At 43.3% G+C, this 25,437-nt stretch overlaps 6 protein-coding genes across 9 annotated transcripts; 2 read left to right on the top strand and 4 right to left on the bottom strand.

The window, feature by feature from the left end:
- Positions 1–1,955: 1,955 nt before the first annotated feature.
- Positions 1,956–3,667, bottom strand: LOC131888128 (F-box/WD repeat-containing protein 11-like). Its single transcript, XM_059236912.1, has one exon. The coding sequence runs from the start codon at positions 3,620–3,622 to the stop codon at positions 2,270–2,272; it is 1,353 nt and encodes a 450-aa protein (XP_059092895.1). The 5' UTR covers positions 3,623–3,667; the 3' UTR covers positions 1,956–2,269.
- A 7,245-nt stretch (positions 3,668–10,912) lies between these two features.
- Positions 10,913–12,554, top strand: LOC131888983 (lysosomal aspartic protease-like). The gene is made up of 4 exons (XM_059237958.1): positions 10,913–11,275; positions 11,347–11,775; positions 11,846–12,279; positions 12,347–12,554. Exons 1-4 carry the CDS (start codon positions 11,036–11,038, stop codon positions 12,408–12,410), a joined length of 1,167 nt encoding a protein of 388 aa, XP_059093941.1. The 5' UTR covers positions 10,913–11,035; the 3' UTR covers positions 12,411–12,554.
- LOC131888982 (glutamyl aminopeptidase-like) lies at positions 12,522–14,958 on the bottom strand. The gene is made up of 3 exons (XM_059237957.1): positions 13,973–14,958; positions 13,679–13,911; positions 12,522–13,611 (listed from the first exon to the last, which is right to left on the bottom strand). Exons 1-3 carry the CDS (start codon positions 14,810–14,812, stop codon positions 12,552–12,554), a joined length of 2,133 nt encoding a protein of 710 aa, XP_059093940.1. The 5' UTR covers positions 14,813–14,958; the 3' UTR covers positions 12,522–12,551.
- Positions 14,959–15,214: 256 nt separating this feature from the next.
- LOC131888980 (lysosomal alpha-mannosidase-like) lies at positions 15,215–18,618 on the bottom strand. The gene is made up of 2 exons (XM_059237954.1): positions 15,484–18,618; positions 15,215–15,372 (listed from the first exon to the last, which is right to left on the bottom strand). Exon 1 carries the CDS (start codon positions 18,611–18,613, stop codon positions 15,602–15,604), a length of 3,012 nt encoding a protein of 1,003 aa, XP_059093937.1. The 5' UTR covers positions 18,614–18,618; the 3' UTR covers positions 15,215–15,372; positions 15,484–15,601.
- A 153-nt stretch (positions 18,619–18,771) lies between these two features.
- On the bottom strand, positions 18,772–21,553 carry LOC131888984 (required for excision 1-B domain-containing protein-like). 4 transcript variants are annotated; one of them, XM_059237962.1, is made up of 2 exons: positions 21,143–21,250; positions 18,772–19,315 (listed from the first exon to the last, which is right to left on the bottom strand). In XM_059237962.1, exon 2 carries the CDS (start codon positions 19,299–19,301, stop codon positions 18,816–18,818), a length of 486 nt encoding a protein of 161 aa, XP_059093945.1. In that variant the 5' UTR covers positions 19,302–19,315; positions 21,143–21,250; the 3' UTR covers positions 18,772–18,815. The 4 variants fall into 4 exon arrangements, with proteins under 4 accessions (XP_059093945.1, XP_059093943.1, XP_059093942.1 ...); XM_059237960.1 differs by lacking the exons at positions 18,772–19,315; positions 21,143–21,250 and adding exons at positions 19,316–20,664; positions 21,277–21,553; XM_059237959.1 differs by lacking the exons at positions 18,772–19,315; positions 21,143–21,250 and adding exons at positions 19,316–20,664; positions 21,303–21,553.
- Positions 21,554–22,893: 1,340 nt separating this feature from the next.
- On the top strand, positions 22,894–25,432 carry LOC131888981 (DNA replication licensing factor mcm5-A-like). Its single transcript, XM_059237956.1, has 2 exons — positions 22,894–23,048; positions 23,126–25,432. Exons 1-2 carry the CDS (start codon positions 23,042–23,044, stop codon positions 25,315–25,317), a joined length of 2,199 nt encoding a protein of 732 aa, XP_059093939.1. The 5' UTR covers positions 22,894–23,041; the 3' UTR covers positions 25,318–25,432.
- The last annotated feature ends 5 nt before the right edge of the window (positions 25,433–25,437 follow it).

Below are 25,437 nucleotides of genomic sequence, written 5' to 3'. Positions count from 1 at the left end.
TGGCGGTGCTACTTTTTAAAATCCTAATCTAACCTAATCTAACATTACCTAACCTAACCCAACCTAACCTAACACGATATCAATAACCGTTAAAGTCTCTGTCTAAACCTTTTAACATTTTGCCACAAATTTAAAAATGAGCACCGCCAACTAATCGGTGGAGAATAACGTTTATCATCTAAAATCTCACTTGTAGACTGGCAGCCAAGGGTGAGATTGCTATGCTTTATTTTCCGAGCTTCTCATGCAAGTCGGTAAATGATGTGTTTTTCTATGAACTATTGTGTGCAAAATCTTTACCAGTGCAATATTTGTGGCTCAAATGGGACCAGATACTTACTTCAATATGAAGCTACTCTTTACGTAAGAGTTTGAGAATGTTGGCTAGACGAATCGCTGTGCCGATGATGAAGGAACGGGAAGATATGTGATTTTAAAGGTCAAATACTTGCATTTGTTTTATTTCGAAGTGATTTAAATGGTGTTCTTTCGGACCATGACGGAAATATATAGTTTTGTTTGATAAAAAAAACAGCGATAATAAGGGTGCAAATTTTTGAGATTCAATCCCTGAATACTTATTTTCTAAATCAAGGTCTTACATTTTGAATGAAGGTTTAAGCATTTTCTTCTCACAGTGAGGGAGATACAAAAACAATGCCAGTTATCAAAAAATGAATTAAAGATTTCAAGAACATGCGATATCAATTAATTTAAAGATTCGCTAGAAAATTCTGAAATATCTAAACGGAACAATTTTACAATTAACAGCTTTGTACCTCGTTTGACAAATATTATCTTTAAAACAAAATCTTTAAAAAAACAAGTGGATCCTCTTGATGTTAGGAAAGAGGAGGAGCCAAATTAAGTAAGATTACATCCAACTTACATAGTGTACATGCTAACTTTTATCTGAATACATGCCCGGTCAGGGACTTGGCCCGATATATGTTTTTTCAAAAAATTAAGGGTCATCAATCGATGCTTGGGAATGGTTCCCCAACAAGTCGTGTTTTACAAAAAGAAAAATTGGACTAATATCGAATTTGAGCCTGCCGCTTTAAGGGATCCCTGAACACAGGGCCGGTCAGGTAATGTTTGCAGATCAAGGTCTCCTCTACAACTAAACAAGAGTTCATCTAATTCGTAGAAACATCGGAGAGGTATGGGCAAAAGATTATATAGAGCAGGAGTTCTGTTCAAAACGAAAGAAATCTTATTGCTCTTAAAGAGTTTGTTGTCCTGCGAACTGGCCTAATGTAGAATGGTACATTTAATGCCTCTTCTTTCCCTCCGGTGGAGAGTTCGACCCCTGGATTGGGGCAAGGGCAGTGGAGACAAATGAATATGTAAAGAATAAGAAATACGATTTTGAAGCCTATACTGTTAAGGGCTAAGAATCAGAAAATGATAATCACAGAACTTTTGAAAGGTAGTTTTTTCCTTAAAGGTCGAATTTCAAATGAGTTTTTAGGAAACGATTATTTGAAGTATAACATCCCATAAGAGGTCAAAACTTGATCGCACCTTTGGAGGCTATTTTCCCCCTAATATCTGCAAATGAGTTCATTTGCAAGGTTTCGTTGATGTCCAGATAGCAGAAACTTAACAACACAATAAATGCTTTGGTCAGAGAAGACCGTCAAAGGAATGTAGGGGAAGTTAAAAACAGCTTAGATTTTAGCACTTTAATCGGAAAAAGCACCACATCATATTTCGACATAGTACATCAATATTGCCTTAGATTAAAAAAAATGAATCCCCATTCTAGTCATGATCATTTGGTCAATATCCAAGTCTCAGTACAGTAACCAATGTTGTGACGATGTAAGCTTTCAGGCGCTTCTTCTATGAGTAACGTGAGATGACAAAGTAACTTTGTAAGGGGCATGAGCAATATGAAAATGCGAGCCTAGGAGTCAATTATTTTGTGCCTCGACAGAAATAAGGTGGTGTGCCAGAAAAACTGTTTTATTTGTGATCTTTAAACGGGTTTTACATTTTTTCCCCGCCCTTTGCCGATCAACATACCATATGGGTATAAGCCAAACTCATGGCTTACTTGTCTTCAAGATAGAGTACCGATTTTCAAAAAAATATTTCTTAAATTTTGCTATGTTTCAAAGAAAGCCACGGTTTATGCAATCTACATATTGCATTCACCATACGTACGTTCGTGTTATCAAAGTATCGAACATGCTCCAAAACTGCGGCACATGAGTTGCATTTAGTCTTGGCTGTGTGCAGTCCTCAGTCACATATAACTCAATCAATCACACATGAAGCATTGGAAAACAACATTTTTTTCCCTAGAGCCACTCCACAATGACTCTCCACTAATTTTGACCACTGTTACGTGTCCTCTATGGGTGAGGAGTGAACGATGGCCTAAAGTTACTAACGGCTCATAAGTCGGCTTGCCATCATCGATGATAGCTTTTATATGTTGAGTTGAAGCAGGAATAATTGAAGTGAGGTCCCAGATCTTCAAGAATCCACTGAAATCACCTGAAACCACTCTACCATGGGAAATATCTAAGGATCGCACGAGATCTTTATGTCCTTGGAGCAATGCCAAGCAAACCCCATGAGAGATATTCCAGAGCCGGACTCGGCAGTCATAACTGCCAGATGCCAAGACGTCTTGATTGATCTTGACACAAGTCACACCTTGGGTGTGGCCCTCCAGGGTATGAATTCGTCGCAAGTCATTCAGAACCGCCTCCCAAACTGCAATATTTCCGTTATCATAGCCCGTCACAACGAATTTGTCGCTCACATCCAAGTTCGAAGCTATTTCAGGTTCTGTGGTTATCATCTGAATAATGGGGAAACTCTCGTTTTCTATGTTAAGAACGCACACACGGCCGTCCGTTCCGCAAGATACGAGTTTCCGATCAAAGGTCTTCAAATCCCAGACTGCATCTGAATGATGGGTAAGCGTTGCTATGGCCCTCCACGTGGAGTGGTCCCACACGCGAACCGACCCATCATAGGAGCCGGTGAAAAGATAGTCCTCCGTTGACGAGAGGCATTTGATGCCTTTATTATGGAGCTCTTTTGATCGAACTTTAAGTGGGTCCTTCCCCAAAACCCATTCCTCTAGACAACCATTGTTCAGACCGACTAGCACTTGAGAACGAGTCCAATCCGGGTTCAAAACTAAGAGACACAACACGAACGAGTCAAACTCAACTCTTTGCTCAAACGGCTTATCTTGGCGCCAACGTTTCTCCAGAAACGTGAGTTTTTTCACTTCCAACTTGCTCTGTTTCCCACCACCTTCGTGATTCGGAATCAAATCCATGTCACGGCTGTTTCGCTTTCTATGTAAGAAAAGCTTCCAAAATCGTGCATTAGGGTCATCAAGCAAAGAGAGCCATAACCGAGATACCAATTGAAAGTTTCTTATATCATCCAAAGACAAGCTGAGTAACAATAGGATCTTTTCAACGACATGATAAAGGCCGTGATTCACGAGCAGAGCGATGATATCCACATTGGTTGTAACTGGAGGTTGAGCTTTTAAAATTTGGTGGCTATCATTTATGACACCGATAGTAGGCTTGATGGAAGGCTTATGAATCCGATATTGATAACGTTTGTTGGAATATATTGACATTTTGAAGCGTCACTTACACTTCCTCTATGGTTAGCAACAAACTAGGCCTTTTCTGGAAGCAAGCCAATTTTTTCGATCTGGTATTTGTATCCACTGCTTGGACTGGTGAGTTACGAACCTCGAGGAATCACAAGAAATAAGAAACTTTTAATAAACGTTTCTGAGCATTTATGTTTTTGTTAATGGAAACTATGAAAGACATATCCTGATGCAAATTGCTAAGCAAAAAGGTTATGGTTATTTATTTTTGATTAAAAGGAATCAGATCTTGCTTCGCCACGGAAAAATTTCGTATTTGTGGCGCTTCAAATTCACAAGCCAAAGTGTTCTTTTCCCATACGGGCTTGTGCCTCCATCTCTTGTGCTTCAAAGTAATATTTCCGCTTTTCAGGGAGCTGAGTACATGGCATATCTAATTTTATTTATCTATAAATTATATATCTATCATATCTTAATTTCAAACCTCAGATTGCACTTTTTAGCTCCATCCTCCGATCAAACAAGATTTGATTTTATCACGAAACCTATACATGAAAAATAAAGCTTCGTTTTCCTGTCAGTCAGTCAGAGAGACAACCTCATGCAAACCAGTTATTGCGTTTGAATTGTCTTGGCTAGTATATCTAGGTAAGAACTAGTAGGTTAGTTTATTCTGCTAGATCATTAAATAGAGAGCTTAAAGGAGTCGCAACACTTACCTCTACTGGGTTCCCATGGGATCCCCAGTAGGTCAAGACGAAAAAAGTATAGGTACTGCGAGGTAATAAGAGTCAAGCAAACTCTAGCGCCCAAAAAAAAGGAAAAAGAGCCTTTAGTAGTGAAGAACCATGACTTTTTTGGCTTCATTCAAAACTTTTGGAATCATGTGAAGACAGATACAAACAAAAGTGATAAAACCTTTTATGAATGATTTGAGTTCATGAGTGATTGTAAAATTAGAGTGATGAGTAGAGACTAGTTTAGTCTGTAGTTTAAATATCTTGTCATTTTGGAGCAGTTTTAAACATTCAGGTGGTTTTGACTAAATTTCCGAAAAATTAACAGTTTTGGTGTCTGATGATCCAAAAATTGGACTTGTTTCTGTCAATTTTTTGTACCAGAGAATATTAATAATGTATCTTGATATATATGTTGCTTTCTAGCACTGGCAAAGCTCTGCTTGTAAAGAAGTACAACTTGGGTGTCTATGATGACTTGCTACTTGCCTTTTTCCCATCAGTAGTTTTCAGAGCTGAGCTACTAGGTGACAGCTGCAAGGCCCTAAGGCTGGAGTTCCATTGTCCACTGGTTACCCATTCAGCTGCAGTATAAAAAGACTATAAAAAAGAGCATAGTGTGCATAGAACCAGCAGGCAAAGGACATTTGATGACTGTCTTATGGTCCAGTTACAAGACACAAAAGTTATTGACTGTATTCTTAGAGCAAATGTGCTATAAGGCATGTCAAGTGAATGAAATTTTAGGAAAAATGTGGTCCCACAGCCTGATTTTGGGCATTTTGGGGCGGGAGAACTACAACAAACATCACCAACAACTTGCACCATATGCCCACTGAATTTTCAATTGACTCTTGAGAAACGAAAAAAAGCACCTCTAAGAACTGAACTTCATGCGTCCAAAGCGGCAAATAATTATCAAACAGCGCAAGCAAAAGCCTCAGCTGACAAGACTGTCCCTTTATATTCTGTGTCTTAGGGTACTACTCTCTTTCTGTCTCCTTTCTTGGAAAAATAAAAGAGCAGATGCGTGAGGCTTTTTTGGCAAAAGAGAAAGCAAGGCCTGGTTGGTAGTAGGCTTTAAGAAACATTCAAATGATAATTCTGGCAAAGATCAACCAATAAATGCATTCTTTTAATACAAAACTTATCCATAATTCCAATTAAAATATTTTGGTGTCCTCAGTTTTTCAACAGAAGGCCCATTTCAACAATTTTCAACAACAAGGACCAATATAGAGCGTCCTCTTTGAAAGCCAGGCTCTAGAGGGTCCAACTTAGGCTCTCAACCTCCACTAGGGGCATACTTGTTCTTTTGGCCTGTGCTATAAAACTCATCAAAATGACCACATTTGGTATAATTCGGTGAACTCACTATCAAATTGGTGTAATACCACAATGCTATTTGTTTAGTCAAGCAGATAAAATGAAATAGATGTCAAAAATCAATGCATGCACAGTGGGGTTTGGCTCGGCATGTTGTCTTTGATTTTATTCCATGGAATAACGTCAGTTGTTCATGAATGCGCTCACTTGACAAGCCCTATTAAAGCACTTTCCCAGAATATTATTTTTTCTGCATATTTTTTGCTATTATTTGGATGGAAAGTGTGTTGCTATGATAACCAACACACTTCTTACTTTTTGTAATATTTCCCAAGCAACATTAGGATAACAAGTTCTTTAAAGGAGAAGAAGATCAATAAAAAGTCAAAGCTACTTTTTTGCAAGTCAAGAACCATACGTTTTTCCTCCTACATGTCAACAACAAAACTAAAATGCCAAAATGCTTATTCAGTTTTCCAATGGCAGCAATAAAGCAAGGGCATCTCGTATCAGCGCAAGAAGCAAATTTAATTAGCAATGAGTCAATATTTGCGTAATGGTAGTATTTTTTTCCTAACATAAACAAGGAAAAGAAAACGTCTGGTTCAGAAAAAAGGTTAAGTTAATTACCACCGAGTGTGATACATCGGTAACCTTGAATTATGAAAAACATCGAGAAATGGAAAGAGTTTAAACGACAGAAACTTGGGCGCAACACTAATGTCGAAACCATGCAACCTTATTTTCCACCGCTAGAGGTACGATGAAATTGGATGAAGATTCAGTCGTGACTCTAAATTGTTATTTTTTTCAAGTTTACAGCTACAAATCAAATTGCAAGATTGACAAAAAGTTTCATCGAGCCAATGCACGTATTTTTGACAAGCTTAAGCTTGGGAAAGTTCTTAGACCACTCCTCTTTCAGAATAACCAATCAAAAATGGGATCAAAATTTTCTTGACTTAAAGTGAATAGAAGATCTTCATTTGCATTAGATATAGCCAATTCCAGAATTAGAAGTTAGTACAAGTTCAAGTTTTCAATACTTTAGAATAAAAAGAAATAGAAAAGGAAAATTATTCCATAGGTGGCCTATGTATAGACAATGTCCCTGGATTTCAAGAAAACAAAATGAGTTTTAAGTTGGATTTAATTCGATTAAATAAAGTAGTTGCAACTTGAACAAGAGTGCCAATTGTCAAGCAGGACTGTTTGATGTGCCATAATGTGCTCACCGGACTAGGAAAATATAAATGGTATTGTTTTTCTCACGGGCTTCTCTGACCGCTATAGGGTATGTAATCCCCGGTGCATTTAAAACATTATATTTTGTCTATTTTCTATTTTTTAATCTTTTATGACATTTGATCTGCTAACGCATTTGAGTTGAGCTAGTTCTTGAACGAAAGAGAGATCTGGAATGCTAGTTGAACATTTGTCCATGTCTGACTTGAAAGAAGCTCCCAGATCAGCAATGCCCATGCACATATTCCCTACACACTAGCGTGGATTCACAGTGGCTTGATCGTGATCTCAAAACGTACATTAAGCCTCTAAGGTCGCTACAATTGACCCAAAAACCTACGTTGGTGCAAAGCACATGGATGCTTTACAAAACGTATAGTATCAAATCCCTTTCGTACCTTCTCTGAACACTGTACAGTCCAAACTTTGTTAGCCTCTCCCAATACGAGAGTTCTCTCATTCCTGTCATGTTCCTAGTGAAACATCTTTGGACCTGTTCAAGCTTTTGCAAACCTGCTGAACTTTTTGGAACCCAGATGGGTGAAGCATATTCAAGATGTGGCTGAACTATCAACCTCGAGCCAGTCAGATTGAGGCCACCATCGAGGCCAGAGATCAGCCAGAGATCATGATGTATCCGAGACCAGTATGAAGGACCTGGTAAAGAGGGATTTTGGATTCCGTAAAAAATTGGACCTCTTCAAAGCAGCAAAGGTGGCCTCATTTCGACTGCCTCAACAGGTCGACCTCGAGCTTGTCGAACTGAGGCCACCATTGAGGCCAGAGATCAGCCAGAGATCATGATATGCCCCAGATAAGCTTGAAGGACCTGGTAAAGAGGGATTTGGGATTCCGGAGCCTTGTTAGGCACAGTGTTACTCATAATACTGGTAAAGTTTTTTTGCCAATGCCAAGACTTTTGATAATGATTTTCGTTGTTATTGAAACAAAAAGAACAACTTTTGCAAAAAAATCATCTTGGAGTCTAGCTCAGATTAGAACTACCATTTTATTCAAATCCATGGAGCAAACAATAAGATTTATCGTTTTTAAAGATTGCATTTTCATCAAATTTGACTACAAATTGCTCCGGTTATATCTTAAAGCTATTGCCAAGAAATATGATGAGCTTTTTTATGCCTAAAATATAAATGGAAATATTTCACTTTTCTGAAGCAGATAAAAAAACCCCAATATAGTTCAACTCAAAACCTACTTAATGTCAAAATTTCACAATTGTGATGCCATACTTGTCAATCGCAACTTTAATCAAGCTTAACCTTGAATTTTGGCAAAATTCTATTAACGTTGAATAAAAACATCGCTAGTACGTAGAAATTAATCATAGCAAAAAGTGACAATTTGGAAAATTAAGCTTTTCACAGGAATCGTTCAATATTTTCAGGAACATAATGTAAAAGTGTATATAGCTTTTGGCACTTAAGTAAAATGAAAGGCCCTTTTGCATGTTTTGTAAATTTTAAGCGACACTTTTTGCTGCTTTTTGCTTTTTTAGAATTCTTAAAGAAAATGGAGAAATATTATTTCTTGTTGTGTCATTGAAAAAGACTATCACATTCCTTGGGAATAACTGGAAACATAATTAGGCCATTTTTAGATCTTTTAAGGCGTAAAACTCAACCTTTAAGTTCTAATAACTAAACATGTGCTAAATAGAAGTTAATGAAATTTTACGTCAATGTATAACTAGGCCTAGTTATCAGGGCGTATCCTATCACAATTACAGATCTGTGATCACAACGAACTAAGTTGAAACCAACTATGGTTAGTTCTTCATCTAAGACCCCTGGCCGAAGCCAGGTTTCTGTTATAGAGATGAATGCAATCTCTCTCTCAACGGCTAGTTCTTCTAAGGTCTTAACTTTTGTGCTGTTCTTTTTAGAAATCAGACAATGCACGTTCAAATATAGCCCCTTTACGGGCCTCTCTTTTGACGGACCAAGTTCACAAGATCTTGGACCCTCCTCTCCAACCGTAAAAAAATCCCTCTTATCAACAAAGCTACGTTCTACTGGAGGCAAAGCATGAGCTAATGGGGATGGTTGGGTTTGAGGAAATGGTTGGACAGCTACATTTGAATAGGAACGTATTTTGGGAATAGGGGTGGGGTAAGGAATATTAAGGAAGAGAGTGTTTATAGGAATAGGGGTGGATTGGGTATTTGAAGGAAGAGGAGGGAATTGGGAGAGAGGGTGGGGGGTAGGAGGAGAGGGAGGGAGGGAGGAAGTTAAATGAGTTAAGGAAGGAGGGTGGGGTGGGATTAGGTTTAGGAATAGGGTCAGCTCTAAAACTATGAAACTGAGCTATCCTATTTCTCGGCTTTCTTTGCGTCCCTTCTACGTGGACGGAAGTGCACCGTACATTAAAGCACGTCTTAAGTCTCATGGACTGTGTAATGTACGGGTGAAAAAAAGGACAAGCTACCTTTGAACATCCCTTCTTCCTATTGTAATTAGTGAGTGGAGTACTTCATGCAAAAACAGCGAACCCCTAAACGGGAGTTAGTCTTCAGATGTCCAAAATGCAGAGGGTTACCAATCTCTATTAGACTAAACTGGATCATTCATTGTGTGGTGCAAGGTTTTTCAATAGACCCTTTTCACGAAAACTTGAGACCCAAAGTTATCAAGCAATTCTTTGAGGGCGGGGAAAGGATTTTCAGGATTTCATATTCAAAACCAACGACCTGCTGATGACTGACAAGAGGCCGAGAGAACTGAGTGAGCCTTTCGGTGTCCATCCTCAAACCACCATTGATGAGTAGACAACTTTATGCAAGAACGGTGAATCCCTTTACTACAAACCAGGCCAATGGCAAAGATCTGGGGTTACGAGAGTCAGTATTTAGATGGCCAAAAGTCAAAGAGTTATCAATTTCCTTTCGACTAAAATTGGATCGTTCATAGTTTAATGTTAGGTTTTTCAATAGTCCCTTTTAACGGAAATAATGTTTTTTCACTGAGGAGTCTTCATAGAAATTTGGTTTTTTACTGATGTAAAGGCAAGACTCAATCCATAGAGCAAGAACATCTTGAAAGCAATGATCAAGAAATTTTGACCTTAAAAACCAGCGTTATACTTGAATAACTGGGCAAAAAAAAACAACCTTTTTTAGAACTTATCTTTGCGTTTTCGGAACTTATTTTGGCTGATTTTCATAACTTAAAGAAACTATTTTGACCAAAATAACAAACTATTTTTCCGACCCGTAATTACGAGAGACCAAATGACTTCTTAAAAGTTCGCCCTTGGACCAAAACATGATTCAAATGTTCTAGGTGGTAGGTGGGTGAATATCAAGTTAATTGATTGTTCCCCCATTGACTGAATTGCATGAATAAATGGACGAAATCTCAATCAAACAGGTGCTACTAAAACACATTTCGTCCAGGAAGCAAAGCAGGGATATTGTAAAAGTTTTTGCTCAGTTTTAATGTTAGTAAATGATATTTGTTTCCTGCCAAAATTTCGGTTATTTTGATGGATTGGTATCTTTTGTTGCATTTGTCATAAACTACCCTGCTCAATCTCTTTCATACTTTTCTTTGACCTTGATTTAAAATATAGTTTATCTTTATTCAGCTTGCCGTTGATTTTAGAGTCACGGGAATCTTGGCTACACAGAATTTGTTAAGCCCCCCAGTTACCCAACTGATCCACAGAATTTTCTAGACCCTTGGCCCCCTTGCCCGTGGGCGGGGGAAGGAGGGAAGCCCTGGAAGTGTTTCTCGTTCTTGTTTGAAGCGTCTTCTTTGGTGCCCAGGCTCTCCTTGATCAAGAGTTTGGATAGAGATAGATAGACGACGGAGTCAACGGACCAAACGGACCCACACCATGAACAACGCTAAGACCAAGCTGGCCATATGGATCGAGTATCGCTCCTTGTAGGGCGCACCTTGTCCGTAGTCGCATCGAATGGCTAGTGTAGTCGATAGAGAGAATAGGAAAAGTACGTAGAAACTCTCATCCGTTGTCGTAGTAGTTGTGTTGCTAACATAATTTCTTTGTCTGATCAGAGGCGAGTTAAGGCGATTTTTCTTGTTGAACTTTGGCTTCTCCGGCTTCACTCTGGTTTGAGCTTTGGAAGTGAACAGACACACAAATCATGAGAGGCATTATCGCATTTCTTACTCTGGCCCTTTTGGGCTACGTATTGGGAGAAAAACCTTTGGTGCGAGTCCCTGTCACGAAAATTCAAACCGCACGACGACATTTTCAAGCGGTGGGAACGTCTTTGGATATTGTGAGGAAACGATGGAACACCAAAGGACCCCATCCGGAACCGCTTTCCAACTACCTTGATGCGCAATATTTTGGAGCCATTACTATTGGAAATCCACCCCAAGTAAGATTGAATACCGATTTACTTAACTTGAAACGTACACATCAAAATGAACAAAAATTAACCCTCTTCAGAGCTTCATGGTGGTTTTTGATACTGGATCAAGCAACTTGTGGGTTCCTAGCCGAAAATGCCATTACACCAATATTGCCTGCCTGCTCCATAACAAATACGATGCTAATGCCTCCAAGACTTACAAGAAGAACGGCAAGAAATTCGCCATTCAATACGGATCGGGCTCACTCTCCGGATTCCTCTCTCAGGACACTGTCAATGTCGGAGGCATTGACGTTAAGAATCAAGTTTTCGCCGAGGCTCTGAGCGAACCGGGTATGGCTTTTGTGGCTGCCAAATTTGACGGCATCTTGGGTATGGGTTATCCCAACATCGCGGTGAACAAAGTGACTCCCGTTTTCAACAACATGGTTCAACAGGGCGAGGTTGATGATCCCATCTTCAGCTTCTATCTGAATCGCAACCCCGATGCGGAAGTTGGCGGAGAGGTAAGAGCTTTCCCTACCACAATATGATGAAATTATGCTAACATAACAGGTTTGTCGTTTTCTTTTTTAGATCATTTTGGGAGGATCTGACCCCGACCATTACGAGGCACCGTTTGCCTACGTCCCTGTCACCCGGAAAGGTTATTGGCAATTCAAAATGGATAGCGTTACTGTGGGAGGCACATCGTTCTGCAAGAAGGGATGCCAAGCTATTGCCGATACTGGTACCAGTTTGATTGCCGGACCTTCGGATGAAGTGACAAAGATCAACAAGATGTTGGGTGGAACTCCAGTCATGGGCGGAGAGTACATGATTGATTGTAAAAAGATTGATTCCCTGCCCAACATTGATTTCACTCTTGGAGGCAAGAAATTCACTTTGACTGGAAAGGACTACGTGATGCAAATCAAATCCATGGGCAAGCTCATTTGCTTGTCTGGTTTCATGGGTCTGGATGTGCCCCCACCAATGGGACCTATTTGGATCTTGGGAGATGTGTTCATGTAAGTCGAATTGCGTTTTGACAAAGTGATAGAATAATTGTAAAGGGACACTTTCTTTCTTTTCCAGTGGAAGGTTCTACACCGAGTTTGATATGAAGAACGACCGAGTTGGATTTGCGAATGCCAAGTAAAAACAAAACGGAACTAATTTTGATGTGGAATTGAATGGATTATTTCTCCTTTTTCTGATACCTAAAATTCTCAGCGTGCTTTCTTTGAATGCCTTATAAAATTACTCGATGTTATGTTGGGGCAATATTATCCCACAAGCTTTATTGCTCTTTTTGATTTCTTGCATTATCATTCAGCCATTGGTCAATAACGTCGGAGTAGGTTTCCAAGAACTTGATATTGTTTTGAACCGTTTCCAAAGCAATCTTTCGCGACGATTCTCCAGCGCCAGCCTCAGGATATTGGATGAAGAAGTCCTGCATTTCCTTGAGCCTTTGTTGAGTTGAAAATCGATCCGTAATTTGTGCGATTAGCTTTCCCAAATAACGATCATTCAGAGTAAATCTGTCGACCAGATATTCCCACTCGTTACGGAAGAAATCCCATACAATAGGCTCACCCACCCGATTGCCCGAAATGATGTTGAGCATGCTCAAATAATCTTGGGACCTCACCACGGATTCATCTTTGGCAATCTGAATGAAATTGTACAAAATCTCCGGATCTTGGATGTAAGCCAATCCAGTCATGAGCTTGGACTTTTCTTGGGCGTTCTTCTCAGCCTTGTATCTAGCTAGCATCCAATCCCAAGTATTTTGATTGCCTCGTGTTTTCATGCCATACTTATAAACCAAAGACCTGAAGTTCGGCGGAATGGTTTGATTGTTGTCCATCCAATCCGTGAACATTTGTCCGGCGGTGTCCAAACAATCCTCGATTCCGAGACCACAAGCTTGATCATGAATACTGACACGCAGGAGTCGATTGTCGATAGTCCCATCGTCCGTCCATGTTAGTTCTTCGTACAAAGGCTGTATCAATTGCCTTTTGTATTTGGCCAAATTCGGATAGGTGGGGGTGTAATATAATACATTGGAAAGATACCCCAGAGCAGAGAGGGCTACGTTCCATGGGGTCAAATCTCTCTCGCCTTTTAAGTATTTGGTCATATTCAGCGCGGTCGGATAATCCAAGACACTAGCGGAAGCCAGAGCGAAAGCGTCGCTAATCAAGCTTGTCCTGTCAGAAATGGAGAACGTTTGTGGCGAGTCAATGAGGGTTTGGCTCAGGGTATTCCAATCCTCTTGGGGGTAGTTCACGCGGTAATAGCCATATTGACCTACGTTGAATTTGACCCACATTGTTCCAGTTGGAATATCACTAGAAAAGAAATCGACGGAGGTAGTGTAAATCTTGGTTGCAACAAATTATGATAGTTCTTTCTTACATAGAGATCGACTCATCATCTTTGTGGAACCAAACTTGTTTAGGAGTCGAATCTTCCGAAGAAATATACGTCACAGGAATCTCCCATTTGAAATCATAAGGTGATGTCTCATTTGGATTGTCATAGGCATCTGGATCTGTGAGGAAACGCTTCTGAGTGATCTTATACTGTCCGGACTCCTTTCTCAAGGTGACCAATGGATATCCCTTTTGCCTGGTCCATGTATCCATGATCTGTGGAAGAAAAATTTCCCTCTTCTTAAGCAATCAAATTTTCTTATGTTTGCTAACTTACATTTGTGATCTCCAAACCATCTGAAGAAACGGCGGTGAGCTCATCAAAGAGATCTTGAGTGATCGCGTTCTGGAATTGGTATTTGACAAGGAAATTATGGATCCCCAACTGGAAATCTTTCTCTCCCATAAAGTTTTCCATCATTCGGATGACCGATGCACCTTTGCTGTAAGCAATAGTGTCGAACACGGCGGTGATCTGATCGGGAGTATCCACGTCCACGACAATCGAGTGAGAACTTAAAGTGGCATCGAGATCAAACACACGGTACAAGTCGTCCGTAAGAAACAGAGAGTCCATATCCCAATCGGTCTCGAAGCTCTTCGCACCCTTGTATTGGATGTAAGAGGCAAATCCCTCGTTAAGCCAAAGATCATTCCACCATTTGACAGTCATGAGATTGCCAAACCATTGATGAGCCAGTTCGTGGGCAATGACATTCGCTACTCTCCGTTGGTTTGAAGATGAGCTTTCCGACGGATCATAGATCATGTTCGTCTCCCGGTAAGTAATCATGCCCCAATGTTCGGTAGCTCCCGAGGAGTAATCTGGAATAGCCGCCATGTCCAATTTGGGTAGAGGGTATTCAACATCAAAATAATTGCGATAAAAGTCGGTGATATGGCTGCCCACATCCGTGGCATATTGCAGGAGAGCTTGATTATCCTCGGTCCCATACACGCGGAATGGAATGTTGTACTCAGGAGTGGCGCTCTCAATGTACTTGAAATCGCACACGATGAATATGGCCAGATAAGTCACCATGGGGACCGATTTCTCGAACGACACCTCCGTGAGACCCACCGAGGGCGAATCAGGGGTAGAGGTCGTTTCTGGCATGTTGGAGAGAGCGATTTAACCCTCGCTTGGCCTGACTACCGTGATGTTGAAGGTCGACTTGAAACTGGGCTCGTCAAAGCAGGGAAAAGCTCGTCGAGCATAGGTGGGTTGAAATTTGCTGGTGGCAATGGCGCGTTCCTTGCCATTGGAGTCGACGTAGACGGACTTATAAAAGCCGAGGATGCCATTATCCAAAGGTCCAGTGAATTCCAACTTCAAAAAATATTTTCCAACAGGTACCTCCGAGTCCAATTGGACCACCCAAAACTCATTGGCAGCAAACTCAAAGGCCTCCTTGATGAGAATGTCTTCGCCTTGGTCGTCAGTCAGGGAGGATGAAGTGACATTCAAGTACTTGATATGAGCCAAGAAATGACCTCTTGGTTGCTTGGCATCGATCTCTATGGTCACGTGGCCCGAGAACTTGTCAGTTTCCAAGTTCGGATACATGTACAAGTCATAATGTATTGGGAGAGTATCTTCCGGAATGCGATAATTTTCCTCCCATGGGCCAGCTTTTGACGTGGACCTGGGTTCGGCTTTCTCACAACCCGCCATTTCTACAAAGAGGGAGAAAAGGATCTTCAAAAGAGCAATGAACCTATGCTACGTGGATGGATTTTTTATTAAAATCGTAGGTTAGAAGATATGTAACAATAAATTCATTTTACCACTAGGCAGAGCCCAAGTAATGGAGAATATCCCAATGAGGAAGATAAGTACGCAAATTGAAGAACTGCTGCCCATCATTGCTCTCTCTCTCTCCAAAGTGCAGTGATAGAAAATAATCTATTGACGTGGCTCCAAATCAACGATGTAAGTGCGTATCTCCATAGGGCCTAATGTCACTTTAGAGGAATCCTTATCTTGTTGTGCGGCCTCACCCGCAGTATTATTTGAACTGTGAATGCCATTATCTTTCTCTACATTCCAAGTGAGGCGTTCAAGGCAATCTCGTCTGAGGTTGGCACCCAGAATAGTTTCCTCAACGTTGGTTACGCTGAAGCCAGAAAAGAGATCTTTCAAAGAGATAGTAACCGGTTTTGAGAGTTCAGGGTCTTCATGAGCGTCAAAAATATTTTCTAATCGGATCAGCAGGCTATCACGGGAATTACCGGCCCATTCCTCCAAAGTCAACAAGTGAACATTGTATGGGAGTGGATTTTGGAGGGCAGAATATTCCATGTTGTATCGGGATTTCCACTCTTGGAACGACAAGGATGTCGGAGTGAAGCTAATCTGGGCGTCCATGAAAGCTTGTTGGGCTCGAAGGCGATGGTTCTTGGCCGAGGCCTCAGCTGAGGAGGAGACTTGGAGCCAGTGCTTGCCTCGAACGACTAATCCTTCACCGAAGGCCTCTTCGTTCAGGGCTTCACCCACTCCAAACGCATCGTCGTAGAGTAGTCTCCGGTGAATCATGATCTCCAATTGACCGTCTTTTAAGCTACTTCCGCCCTGACTCCGATCAGTTAGAACCGTGACAAAGGTCTTGCCGTCATTCATCGCTATCCTAGAGTTGATGGGATAATAATTGCCGGCGATAGGCTCAGTTACATTTAGATTCCATGTAGGTCTGAAGTTCCTCTCTCTCTTCAGAAGTTGTCGGCCATTTGAATCCGTGTAGAAAGTTTTCTTCGTGTCTAATTGAGTGTTGAATCGGGAAACAACTTCTTTGCCGACATGATCTCCGATGGGAATGGGACCAACGAGCCACTCAATTTCAGCCTCGGGTTTGTCCTTGTAGACTCGTAGAACTTGGCTCACATTGAAGCCGAAATTCATATGGATCTCGTCGACGAGGGGTCCTTTATAAACAATAGGATTACCTTGGGGTTGAGCAACATGAGGTTTCTCATGCCAGGGTCGAAAAATGTAGGCCCCAGAGGCTCGGAACTCGAATTCGGAGTTGTTTCCGGGGTGACCTTCATACCAAACGTAGTCTTGAGTAACATCCAAAACATTTCCATTGTGAGACAACCTTTGAATTCGCCCGTTTCGATCAACCCCAAGGAGGAACTTCCCTTTACCAAGGAAGGCCTTCTTCGCCATTCTCGATGGCTTGGACAATTGCCTCTCGGCAACAGAGGCGTTCTTAATGACAAAGAACGACTTAAACCCAATGGGTGGGAGATCCGCCCTGAAAATGAGTTCATAAGTTGCCGAGCTTTTCCGACCGGGGATGAGAAGAACCGGCTTTGGAATGGGAATCACTTGTGTCTCGATCTTTTGGCCATTGGGAGCGATCACATCGAATCCGGGGGAAGTAACTGGCAATCGAACATACTTGCTCACAGGTCTAGCCAAAGGATTATAGACGTTATCGATGAGTTGGGTCGACGTTTCCGTGATAGGGCATTCCGTGGTGTTCATCAGCGGGCAAAATATCAATTCCGGTGGAGCAGCTGAGCTCTTTGATGTCGGCATGAGGTTCTGATAGGCGTATTTGATCACCTCTTGGCAATCCTGGATTCCCTCTGAAAGCCGTTGTTGATAATCAAAGGTTACAGCCTGTTTAGCGGTGCCAGTCACCGCATCATGATGTTGAGCCACAGCCACGACCTCGCGCATTTTCGAGACATCACCCTCGGGACCTGGGGTCCAATCCCGATCGGTCAAGGCGCCCAACTGTTTGCAGACCTGCAAGAAATTGTTACTCTCCCTGATCATGCCCTTGAGAGCTGGTCGAGAGGTAAAGTAGCCAGTCCAGTAGGCATGGGGATCCGATGCATAGGGAAAGAAATCATCTGATTTGGTGGTGTATGTTTGGCCCACGTCATTGAGTGATTTTAGGTAGCAAGAGGGTGTGGAGTAGAAGAGGTTGATTTGACTTCCATTAGTTTGACGAGCGTTCCCGTATTTAATGAGCTTGTCTAGATTGTCATACCAAGTACGGGCATTGTTATAGTTGAAATCCTCTCCCATGGGCATCATGATGTGATTCGTAGAATAGCCTTCACTCCAATCTTTGACAGCTTTAAAGAACTCATCCACACGTCTGTTTACATTGTAGTCGTGTAATCTAGGATTATCCATGATGGGCTCATCGTCGCAGAAAATATCAAAACAGAATCCTCTAGGAGGTGAATATCCATTGAAGAGAGCTCCAGTGAATAACCACGAGGACTTGCCCAAGGAGTCCGAACCTTTCCAAATCATCTCCATTGTTTTGGTCTTGAGTCGCTGAGCCTTATCCGCGTAATCCAATCGACCAAAGAACAGGCCATCAAACCCCATTTGCGCAAAAAGATTGGCATGTTCCCGTGAATGCCCGAAAGGGTCGATCTGCCAAGCCACCCGAGGTCGAGCACACTCTCCAAAGGTGTCGTTGAGCTTTCTAAACCCCCAGGTCATTTGGTCGATGACAGCATTGTAATGAGTGGCGGCCTCATCGTTCATGCTCCATCCCCCATTGATGAATTCCAATTGTCCATTATGAACGAGAGTTCGAACTTGATTCCTCGTGATATCGTGTTGCTCTTGCCACCACCGCCAAAAGAACGCCACTTCCACGTAAATGAATCGCTTGGTGGGGTCCTTCACCAATTCCGGAATAACTGAATCGAGGATGTATTTGACCGAGACCGGGGTGATGTCTTTTTGAGAGCCATAGTAGTACTGATCCACGGTTTTGAGCCAACCCACGTCGTCGTGAGTGTGAGGCACAAGATGCACATTGATCATGCCATCTTTGGTTTTCGGACACGATTCATATCCGCATCCGAAAGCCAAGGAAATAAGGAACACTACAAGAAACTTCAACGAAGTCACAACTGCTCCAGATGTCGGTCCAGAGCAACCCATCTCTTCAGCGTCAACTTTGTTTTTGAGAGGATCAGAAGGGTTTTAGGAGATAGATTTGAAGTTGCGACGGGCTAGGATTGATGAGAAATCAGTGGAAAACAGGTTTCATCACTGTTGACGACATTCACTTGAAGAGGGCAGATGGAGAAGGCAATCAATTCGGTTGTTCGTACTTTTTCTCTTTGTTTATTCGACACAACTTTCATCTATCTTGAAGATCATGGATATGATATCGTACCTCTTCAAGATTCTCGTTGATTTCTTCTACAATCTTCCCCAGTTCCTTCTTGATGGCCTGCTCATTTTTCTCCATGAGAGCATCGTCGGGATGGTCAATGACCTGTTGGAGAGCGAGTTGATGATCCACGGTGAATTTGAGTTTTCGTTGCTCAAGCAATTGAATCTTGCTGATGTGATTAGCCATGTCTTTGTCATTGAACTCGACGTCAAATTCGGATTTCATGGCAATAACCTTTTGAGAGATATCTTGGAAAGCCTTCGTGACACTTGTCACCGTGGTTTGAAATCCGTCAATGTCATAATTGGGGGCGGTGCCCATATACGCCTTGTGAGCCCTGGCCAGGATCCCGTACTGCCGAACGCGTTCCTCTTGGAGAGTCAGAAAATCTCGGGCCAAGATGGAGGGCGAGACGGGCGAAGAAGGAGGGTTAGAGGTGGCGACACTCATCGTGAGAGGCAACCCTGAAATCAATGAACAAAGGGCGATCTAGCAAGCCAACTCAAAAACTGAATGCCGCAAGCGGTGTTATGATCGAGGTTCCGAATTTATTAGCGGTTCCAAAACGGGCGGGCAGTTGTTATCATTGATACGTTACGTGAGTAGTAGCAGTAGTAGCAGAAGTAGTAGTAGTAGTAGTGGTGGTGGTGGTAAAAGTAGAAGTACTGGGAGCTTGAATTAAATGATCTGTTGCTAGACTGGACACTAGGTATACATCATCTCTGCCATGTACGACATTTTCTTGGGAAATATAATCGAATCCTCGAGATATCCGGCCAGATCGTTGACTGAAATATCGGGGTAATCCTGATGTTGGCGAGCTTCGGAAGCGCAACTCGACGAATGTGACATTGGACCGTGAGAGCATGATTGAGAGGTCGGAGTGGAGCCCTCGTCGGAGGACGGCAACCCTCCGACCGAGGGCCCCAAAGGCGGACACGACCCACCTCCTCGTCGCTTCCGGACTTTGACCATTGGGCGAGGAATACTATCGGGGTCTTGTTCAGCCAGCGAGAAGCACTCTAATTCACGGCAGCACTCTGAGAAATCCTGAACCGATTGCGACAACGAACCAAACGGCATAGGCAGGGTGTTCAAGGCGCCCTTCACATCGTCTTCCAAGGAAGGCAAAGAGGACGATGACAGGGATCGAGAAATCCGGTAAGTTTGGGTCCCATGAGCGGCTCCACTACTCAATCCGTACGGAGCACTTTCCCGATAATCAAAAGCCACACTATGTACTGGAGGCAGAGCCGCAGATTGAGCTGGCGAATCTAATCGACCGTTAACGGGCGATCCGACTGGCGGCGAAAGACTAGAAAAGGATCTCAGGCTATCGGGCACTTTGAGACGGCCGGGCATCAAGAGGGGTCTCTTCTCTCCCGGCGAGCGCGACATCGGAGGACTGATGACTGAGCTCTTAAAGCTGGAACTGGGCTTCAACCGCAAGGCTGGGCGAGAGCCTTGGGATTGAGTGGATCGGCGCCGTCGATGACGCGATTTGGCCACGCGGAGATTGGAAAACCCGGTAATAATGAGACTCAGTGGCGGCGCGATTCCGGGAGGAGTGGTCTTCTTGGAGCCAGGCCCGGGAACGGAGAGGCCCAAACTGACACCGGTCCGCGTTTCGGGCCCGGAATTGGCCACCAAGTCGGGCTTGAGGTCACTCATCGTAGGATGGGGGCGTAAATGGAGGTGGGTCTGGCTAAGGCGCCACAAACATAGTAAATCGTCAGTCCCGGTTCAAATCGAGCCGGATTGCGAGAGGGCTGAACAATGTCTCTTTCTTCCCTTGCCTGGGGACACGAGCAATCTGCAATTCAAGAACAGATATCGTCCTTTATTCCATGCCAGGGAAATCCAAAGGCCTTCATCCTGCACGGAGCCAGATGCGAACAGTCCCTCCCACCACCCCGAATAAGCGGGTCAAACCCCAAAGCAGGCTTAGACGACCCACCCAATGAGCCATTTTCCGACTCTTTCTCACGCTATCCAAAGAGTCATTCTCCACTTTAATAAGCTCGACTCTGATCCTTAACCCTGATGAACCCTTGATCGAAGTCATGATTGAAGCCCAAATCATTTGGGGGCTCGTCAATTTCGCAATTTCGGATGATTGGCGGACCTTCAGACCTCAATCCAAGAACCTAAGTTACCCCGCCAGATGAGAACCATGGCTTCGAGTCGATCGAGTAAACCGTCAAGACTTGAACGAAACGAAATGACGTTGTCATGATCGTCCTCGTCCTCGACCGTCCTCGACCGTCCTCGACGACGCTTGACAGACCTACCTACATTCAATAAAACACTGGTCAACAACAATCAAGAAGAGACAGAGGCGGATTTCGACCCGTCAAATCGCTTACATCCGATAAGTGGATACATGATTTAGCACGATTGAAGCCAATTAACAAATCAAATCTACCTATGGTAGTAAGGTGAGACTCTCACCTTCTTCCTTCTTCTCCTTCTCCGTCTGATGACTAGTTGATGTTCAGTTGTTCAGTTGATCTGCTTCCTCATCGTCTTCTACTTCTTCGTCGATCTTCTGATGGTGCAACGAGTAACTACAGCGTCCAGGCCTGCGTGTGTGTCTGTGTGTAATTCAGAGGCTAGAGCGTAGATAGATCTCAGGCTAACGCCAAGACTGCGTCCTCGACGACGTCTTCTCTGTGACCATCACTTATCATCGACGTCATTCTGCGCTTGAAAAGCCATTGGGGATGTGTGATAAAAAGAGCCAGATTGAGACTTATATTGGGTCAACTCATACCATCGAGAGTTTTCATACTAAAGCGATAGTTGGTATTTGTGAGAGAAAAGGGCAATCATAAGGAATTCCAGGCTTGGGTCTCTGGAATTTGTGAGACGGACTGCTGAATTGGCTATATATGGCATGAGGAACATAGTGTTTGGCAGCACTTGGTTTTCTGGAAGGTCCTGACCGTCCTGACAATCTCTAGTGAGTTGATTCAGTCCGCTGGTGTCCAATGGTGCATATTTCGACTTGAAAAGAGCCGGGAAGATGGTATAAAAAATTGTTCTGAACATAATAACAAATTTCATCAGTTATGACTAATCAACCAAAGCATGCCCTTTAAATAGATTTGGAAATATCTATTGGTTGTGTTGAGTCCATGTTTGTTGGCCTTTCATCAAATTTGACAATTGACTAATAATTGTTTTGCTAGTTTTTGATGGTCACCCTATGAAAGAAGCTTTTTTCAAGTACAAATAACTCCTATGGCGACCTTCTTTTTTTCAGCTCAGGCTAAGTTTAGGTGTGACCAAAATCAAAAGGATGGTAGGTAAAAAAAAAAGAAACAACAATGCCGAAAGTTCTGGATTAGATCATATAATTTGTTGCATAGATGTGCTAGTAGAAATGAAACTCAATTTGAAATAGAGAATAAAATGTCAATTAAACTCGACCGTGGTGTTTCAGCATGACATCAAATGTGTATAAAGTCCATCATTTTGCGTCATTCGAGGAAAGTAACGGTCAACTTTACGGGAGTCAGCCTAATTTAGATTGTGGCAGCGTAGGCAGAGAGTAAAGAGAAGACTCTTAAATTAGAAGAAAATGAATCATTGTCTGAAATAACTCAGACACTCAATTGTGCTGGCACAAATCAATCAGTTCGTGGCTCCACAGACATTTTCGCGTGATTGAGTTTTCAATTACAAGCATCCCTCTATCTTTCCCTCCTATCCTGTTTCGCGAGTGTGAGATGGTCGAACCCACAGCGTTGCAAATTTGGAGACTCCGATACCAGATTTGATGATACTTTGATCTGGATCCAATTACGATCGAAATGCCAGACATTCCGACTTACATGAAATATTGGTACAAAATACATACATGTAAATACAACCTACTGATTATCAATTGTGTAGTACATAGCTAACCTTTTCAAATATCTTAGATCTTTTTAAATTCAAATTCAGATGACTGCTAGTACCCCAAGTTCCAAGCACTGGGTAATTTTATCCCTTATCAAGAATTTAATTCAAGGATGGTTCTTTTAGGCAAAAAATCTGGCCTAGCAATCCATATTAAGTATGGCATTCCTGACTGAACTTGCCTTGTTTCCCGCCAAAGTGTGAAACAAAACAATTGTCCGTCCTCAAGTTCTTACCTATTCAGAGGATTTCCCCCAACCCAACCATAATAACGCCCTTACCCGAACATGGAAGGTAAGTCAACCAGCCCCCATTTTTTTTTCGTTCCTAAATAGATGGCTGATTTGGATTTTTGGTCCTCTCCGTGTTAGGTTTTGATAATCCTGGTGTGTTCTTCTCGGACAACTTTTCGGAATCGGACTCCACGGCCACCAACCCGCAGACGAGTTTGGCTCTCAAGAAGCGATTCAAAGAGTTCCTTCGTCAGTTCTACGTGGGCGATTTCCATTACAAATACCGCGATGTCCTCAAGAGCAACTACAACCTGCAGAACTATTGGCTCGAGATCAACATCGAGGACTTGTCCAGTTTTGACGAGACTTTGGCCGATCAACTCTACAAGAACCCCGGGGATCTCTTGCCTCTGTTTGAAGAGGCCGTCACGGAAGTGGCCGATGAGGTCACGGCCCCTCGTCCCGAGGGCGAAGAGCAGGTTCAGGCCATGCAAGTCACGCTCAGAAGCGAGGCTCATCCCGCCTCGATTCGCGAATTGAATGCCGAGGTCGTGTCGCGATTGGTCAAAATCCCCGGGATCGTGATCGCGGCCTCTGGTGTGAGGGCCAAGGCTACCCGTATATCCTTGCAATGTCGGTCCTGTCGGACGGTGGTGCCAGATATTGATATCAAGCCCGGATTAGAAGGCTATGCCATGCCGCGGAAATGTAACACCGAGCAAGCCGGTCGACCCAAATGCCCGCTGGATCCGTTCTTCATCATGCCGGATAAGTGTCAATGCGTGGACTTCCAGATCCTGAAGCTGCAAGAAGCGCCGGATTCCGTGCCGCATGGAGAGATGCCGCGACACATGTCGTTGTTCTTGGATCGTTCCTTGGTTGATCGCGTGGTGCCGGGCAATCGAGTCACGGTTTTAGGCATCTATTCGATTAAGAAGGGGGCCAAGACCTCCAATAAACGCTCGGACAAAAGTGCGGTGGGTGTGCGTGCGCCCTATTTGCGAGTGGTCGGAATCGAGGTGGACACCGAAGGCTCCGGTCGAACGTCTCGCGACTTGCGCTTCACTCATGAAGAAGAGGAAGAGTTCCGCCGTCTGGCCGCCAAGCATAATGTACTTGATATTTTCGCCGAATCCATCGCCCCGTCCATTTTTGGCTCCAAGGACATTAAGAAAGCCATTGCTTGCTTACTTTTCGGTGGATCGAGGAAAGTGTTGCCCGATGGACTGACCCGGCGTGGAGATATCAATGTGCTCATGTTGGGCGATCCCGGTACGGCCAAATCCCAATTATTGAAGTTCGTTGAGCGTGTGGCTCCCATTGCCGTTTACACGTCTGGAAAAGGCTCGTCCGCGGCGGGATTGACGGCTTCCGTGATGCGGGACCCCACTTCAAGGAACTTCGTGGTGGAAGGGGGTGCCATGGTACTCGCTGATGGTGGTGTGGTGTGTATCGACGAATTCGACAAGATGAGAGAGGACGACCGAGTGGCCATTCACGAGGCCATGGAACAACAAACCATCTCGATCGCCAAAGCCGGGATCACCACCACTTTGAACTCGAGATGCTCAGTGTTGGCTGCCGCTAATTCCATCTTTGGACGGTGGGATGACTCGAAAGCGGAGGAAAACATCGACTTCATGCCTACCATCTTGTCCCGCTTTGATTGCATCTTCATCGTGAAGGATGAGCACGACGAGGCTCGTGACATGATTCTAGCCAAGCACGTGATGAATGTTCACGTTCAAGCCCTCACCAACCGTGATGAAACCACCAATGGGGAGCTTTCACTCTCATTCATGAAGAAGTTTGTGGCTTACGCCCGCGAGAAATGTGGCCCGCGTTTGAGTTTGGAAGCCGGTGAGAAGCTCAAAGCCAAGTACGTTCAAATGAGAAACAGTACCAAGGAGCTTGAGGACGAGACCCAAAAGCGATTAGCCATTCCCATCACCGTCCGCCAACTGGAAGCTGTCATTCGTTTATCCGAATCCTTGGCCAAGATGGAGCTTCAACCGTTCGCCACGGAGCGACACGTGGACGAGGCTCTTCGAATTTTCCAAGTGTCCACAATGGATGCGGCTATGTCTGGTAATTTGTCCGGGGCTGAAGGCTTCACCACTCAGGAGGATCAAGAGCTCATCAGTCGGATCGAAAAACAACTCAAGAAGCGATTTGCCATTGGTTCGCAAGTCTCCGAACACTCCATCCTACAGGATTTCGCCAAACAGAAGTACCCTGAAAAGGCCGTACAGAAAGTAATTCAGTTCATGATTCGAAGGGGCGAGCTTCAACACCGAATGCAGAGGAAGCTTCTCTACCGTATCAAGTAAAAAGGTTTCGCCCCGGCTCACTGATTGCACAATATTTTATGGTTGACTTCAGACTTGTCCATGCTTTTCGTAAATAAACTCAGACGTGTGAAATGTTCATAGTTTGTTCCTGGAATATGT

This window comes from Tigriopus californicus, chromosome 10 (assembly GCF_007210705.1).
Source record: "Tigriopus californicus strain San Diego chromosome 10, Tcal_SD_v2.1, whole genome shotgun sequence".
Taxonomy (NCBI): Eukaryota; Metazoa; Arthropoda; class Copepoda; order Harpacticoida; family Harpacticidae; genus Tigriopus; species Tigriopus californicus.
Note: the sequence above shows the minus strand (reverse complement) of the source record. Positions and strands in the feature narration are given on the sequence as shown.

Bases quoted from the DNA above. Each gene is read 5' to 3' on its own strand.
- LOC131888128 (XM_059236912.1), bottom strand. From the start codon at position 3,622: ATGTCAATATATTCCAACAAACGTTATCAATATCGGATTCATAAGCCT.
- LOC131888983 (XM_059237958.1), top strand. From the start codon at position 11,036: ATGAGAGGCATTATCGCATTTCTTACTCTGGCCCTTTTGGGCTACGTA. The intron at 11,276-11,346 runs GTAAGATTGAAT...AACCCTCTTCAG, and splicing joins CTATTGGAAATCCACCCCAA to AGCTTCATGGTGGTTTTTGA. The intron at 12,280-12,346 runs GTAAGTCGAATT...TTTCTTTTCCAG, and splicing joins ATCTTGGGAGATGTGTTCAT to TGGAAGGTTCTACACCGAGT.
- LOC131888984 (XM_059237960.1), bottom strand. From the start codon at position 20,522: ATGAGTGACCTCAAGCCCGACTTGGTGGCCAATTCCGGGCCCGAAACG.
- LOC131888982 (XM_059237957.1), bottom strand. From the start codon at position 14,812: ATGCCAGAAACGACCTCTACCCCTGATTCGCCCTCGGTGGGTCTCACG. The intron at 13,912-13,972 runs GTAAGTTAGCAA...TTTCTTCCACAG, and splicing joins ATGGTTTGGAGATCACAAAT to ATCATGGATACATGGACCAG. The intron at 13,612-13,678 runs GTAAGAAAGAAC...TTTCTTTTCTAG, and splicing joins GATGATGAGTCGATCTCTAT to TGATATTCCAACTGGAACAA.
- LOC131888980 (XM_059237954.1), bottom strand. From the start codon at position 18,613: ATGGGTTGCTCTGGACCGACATCTGGAGCAGTTGTGACTTCGTTGAAG.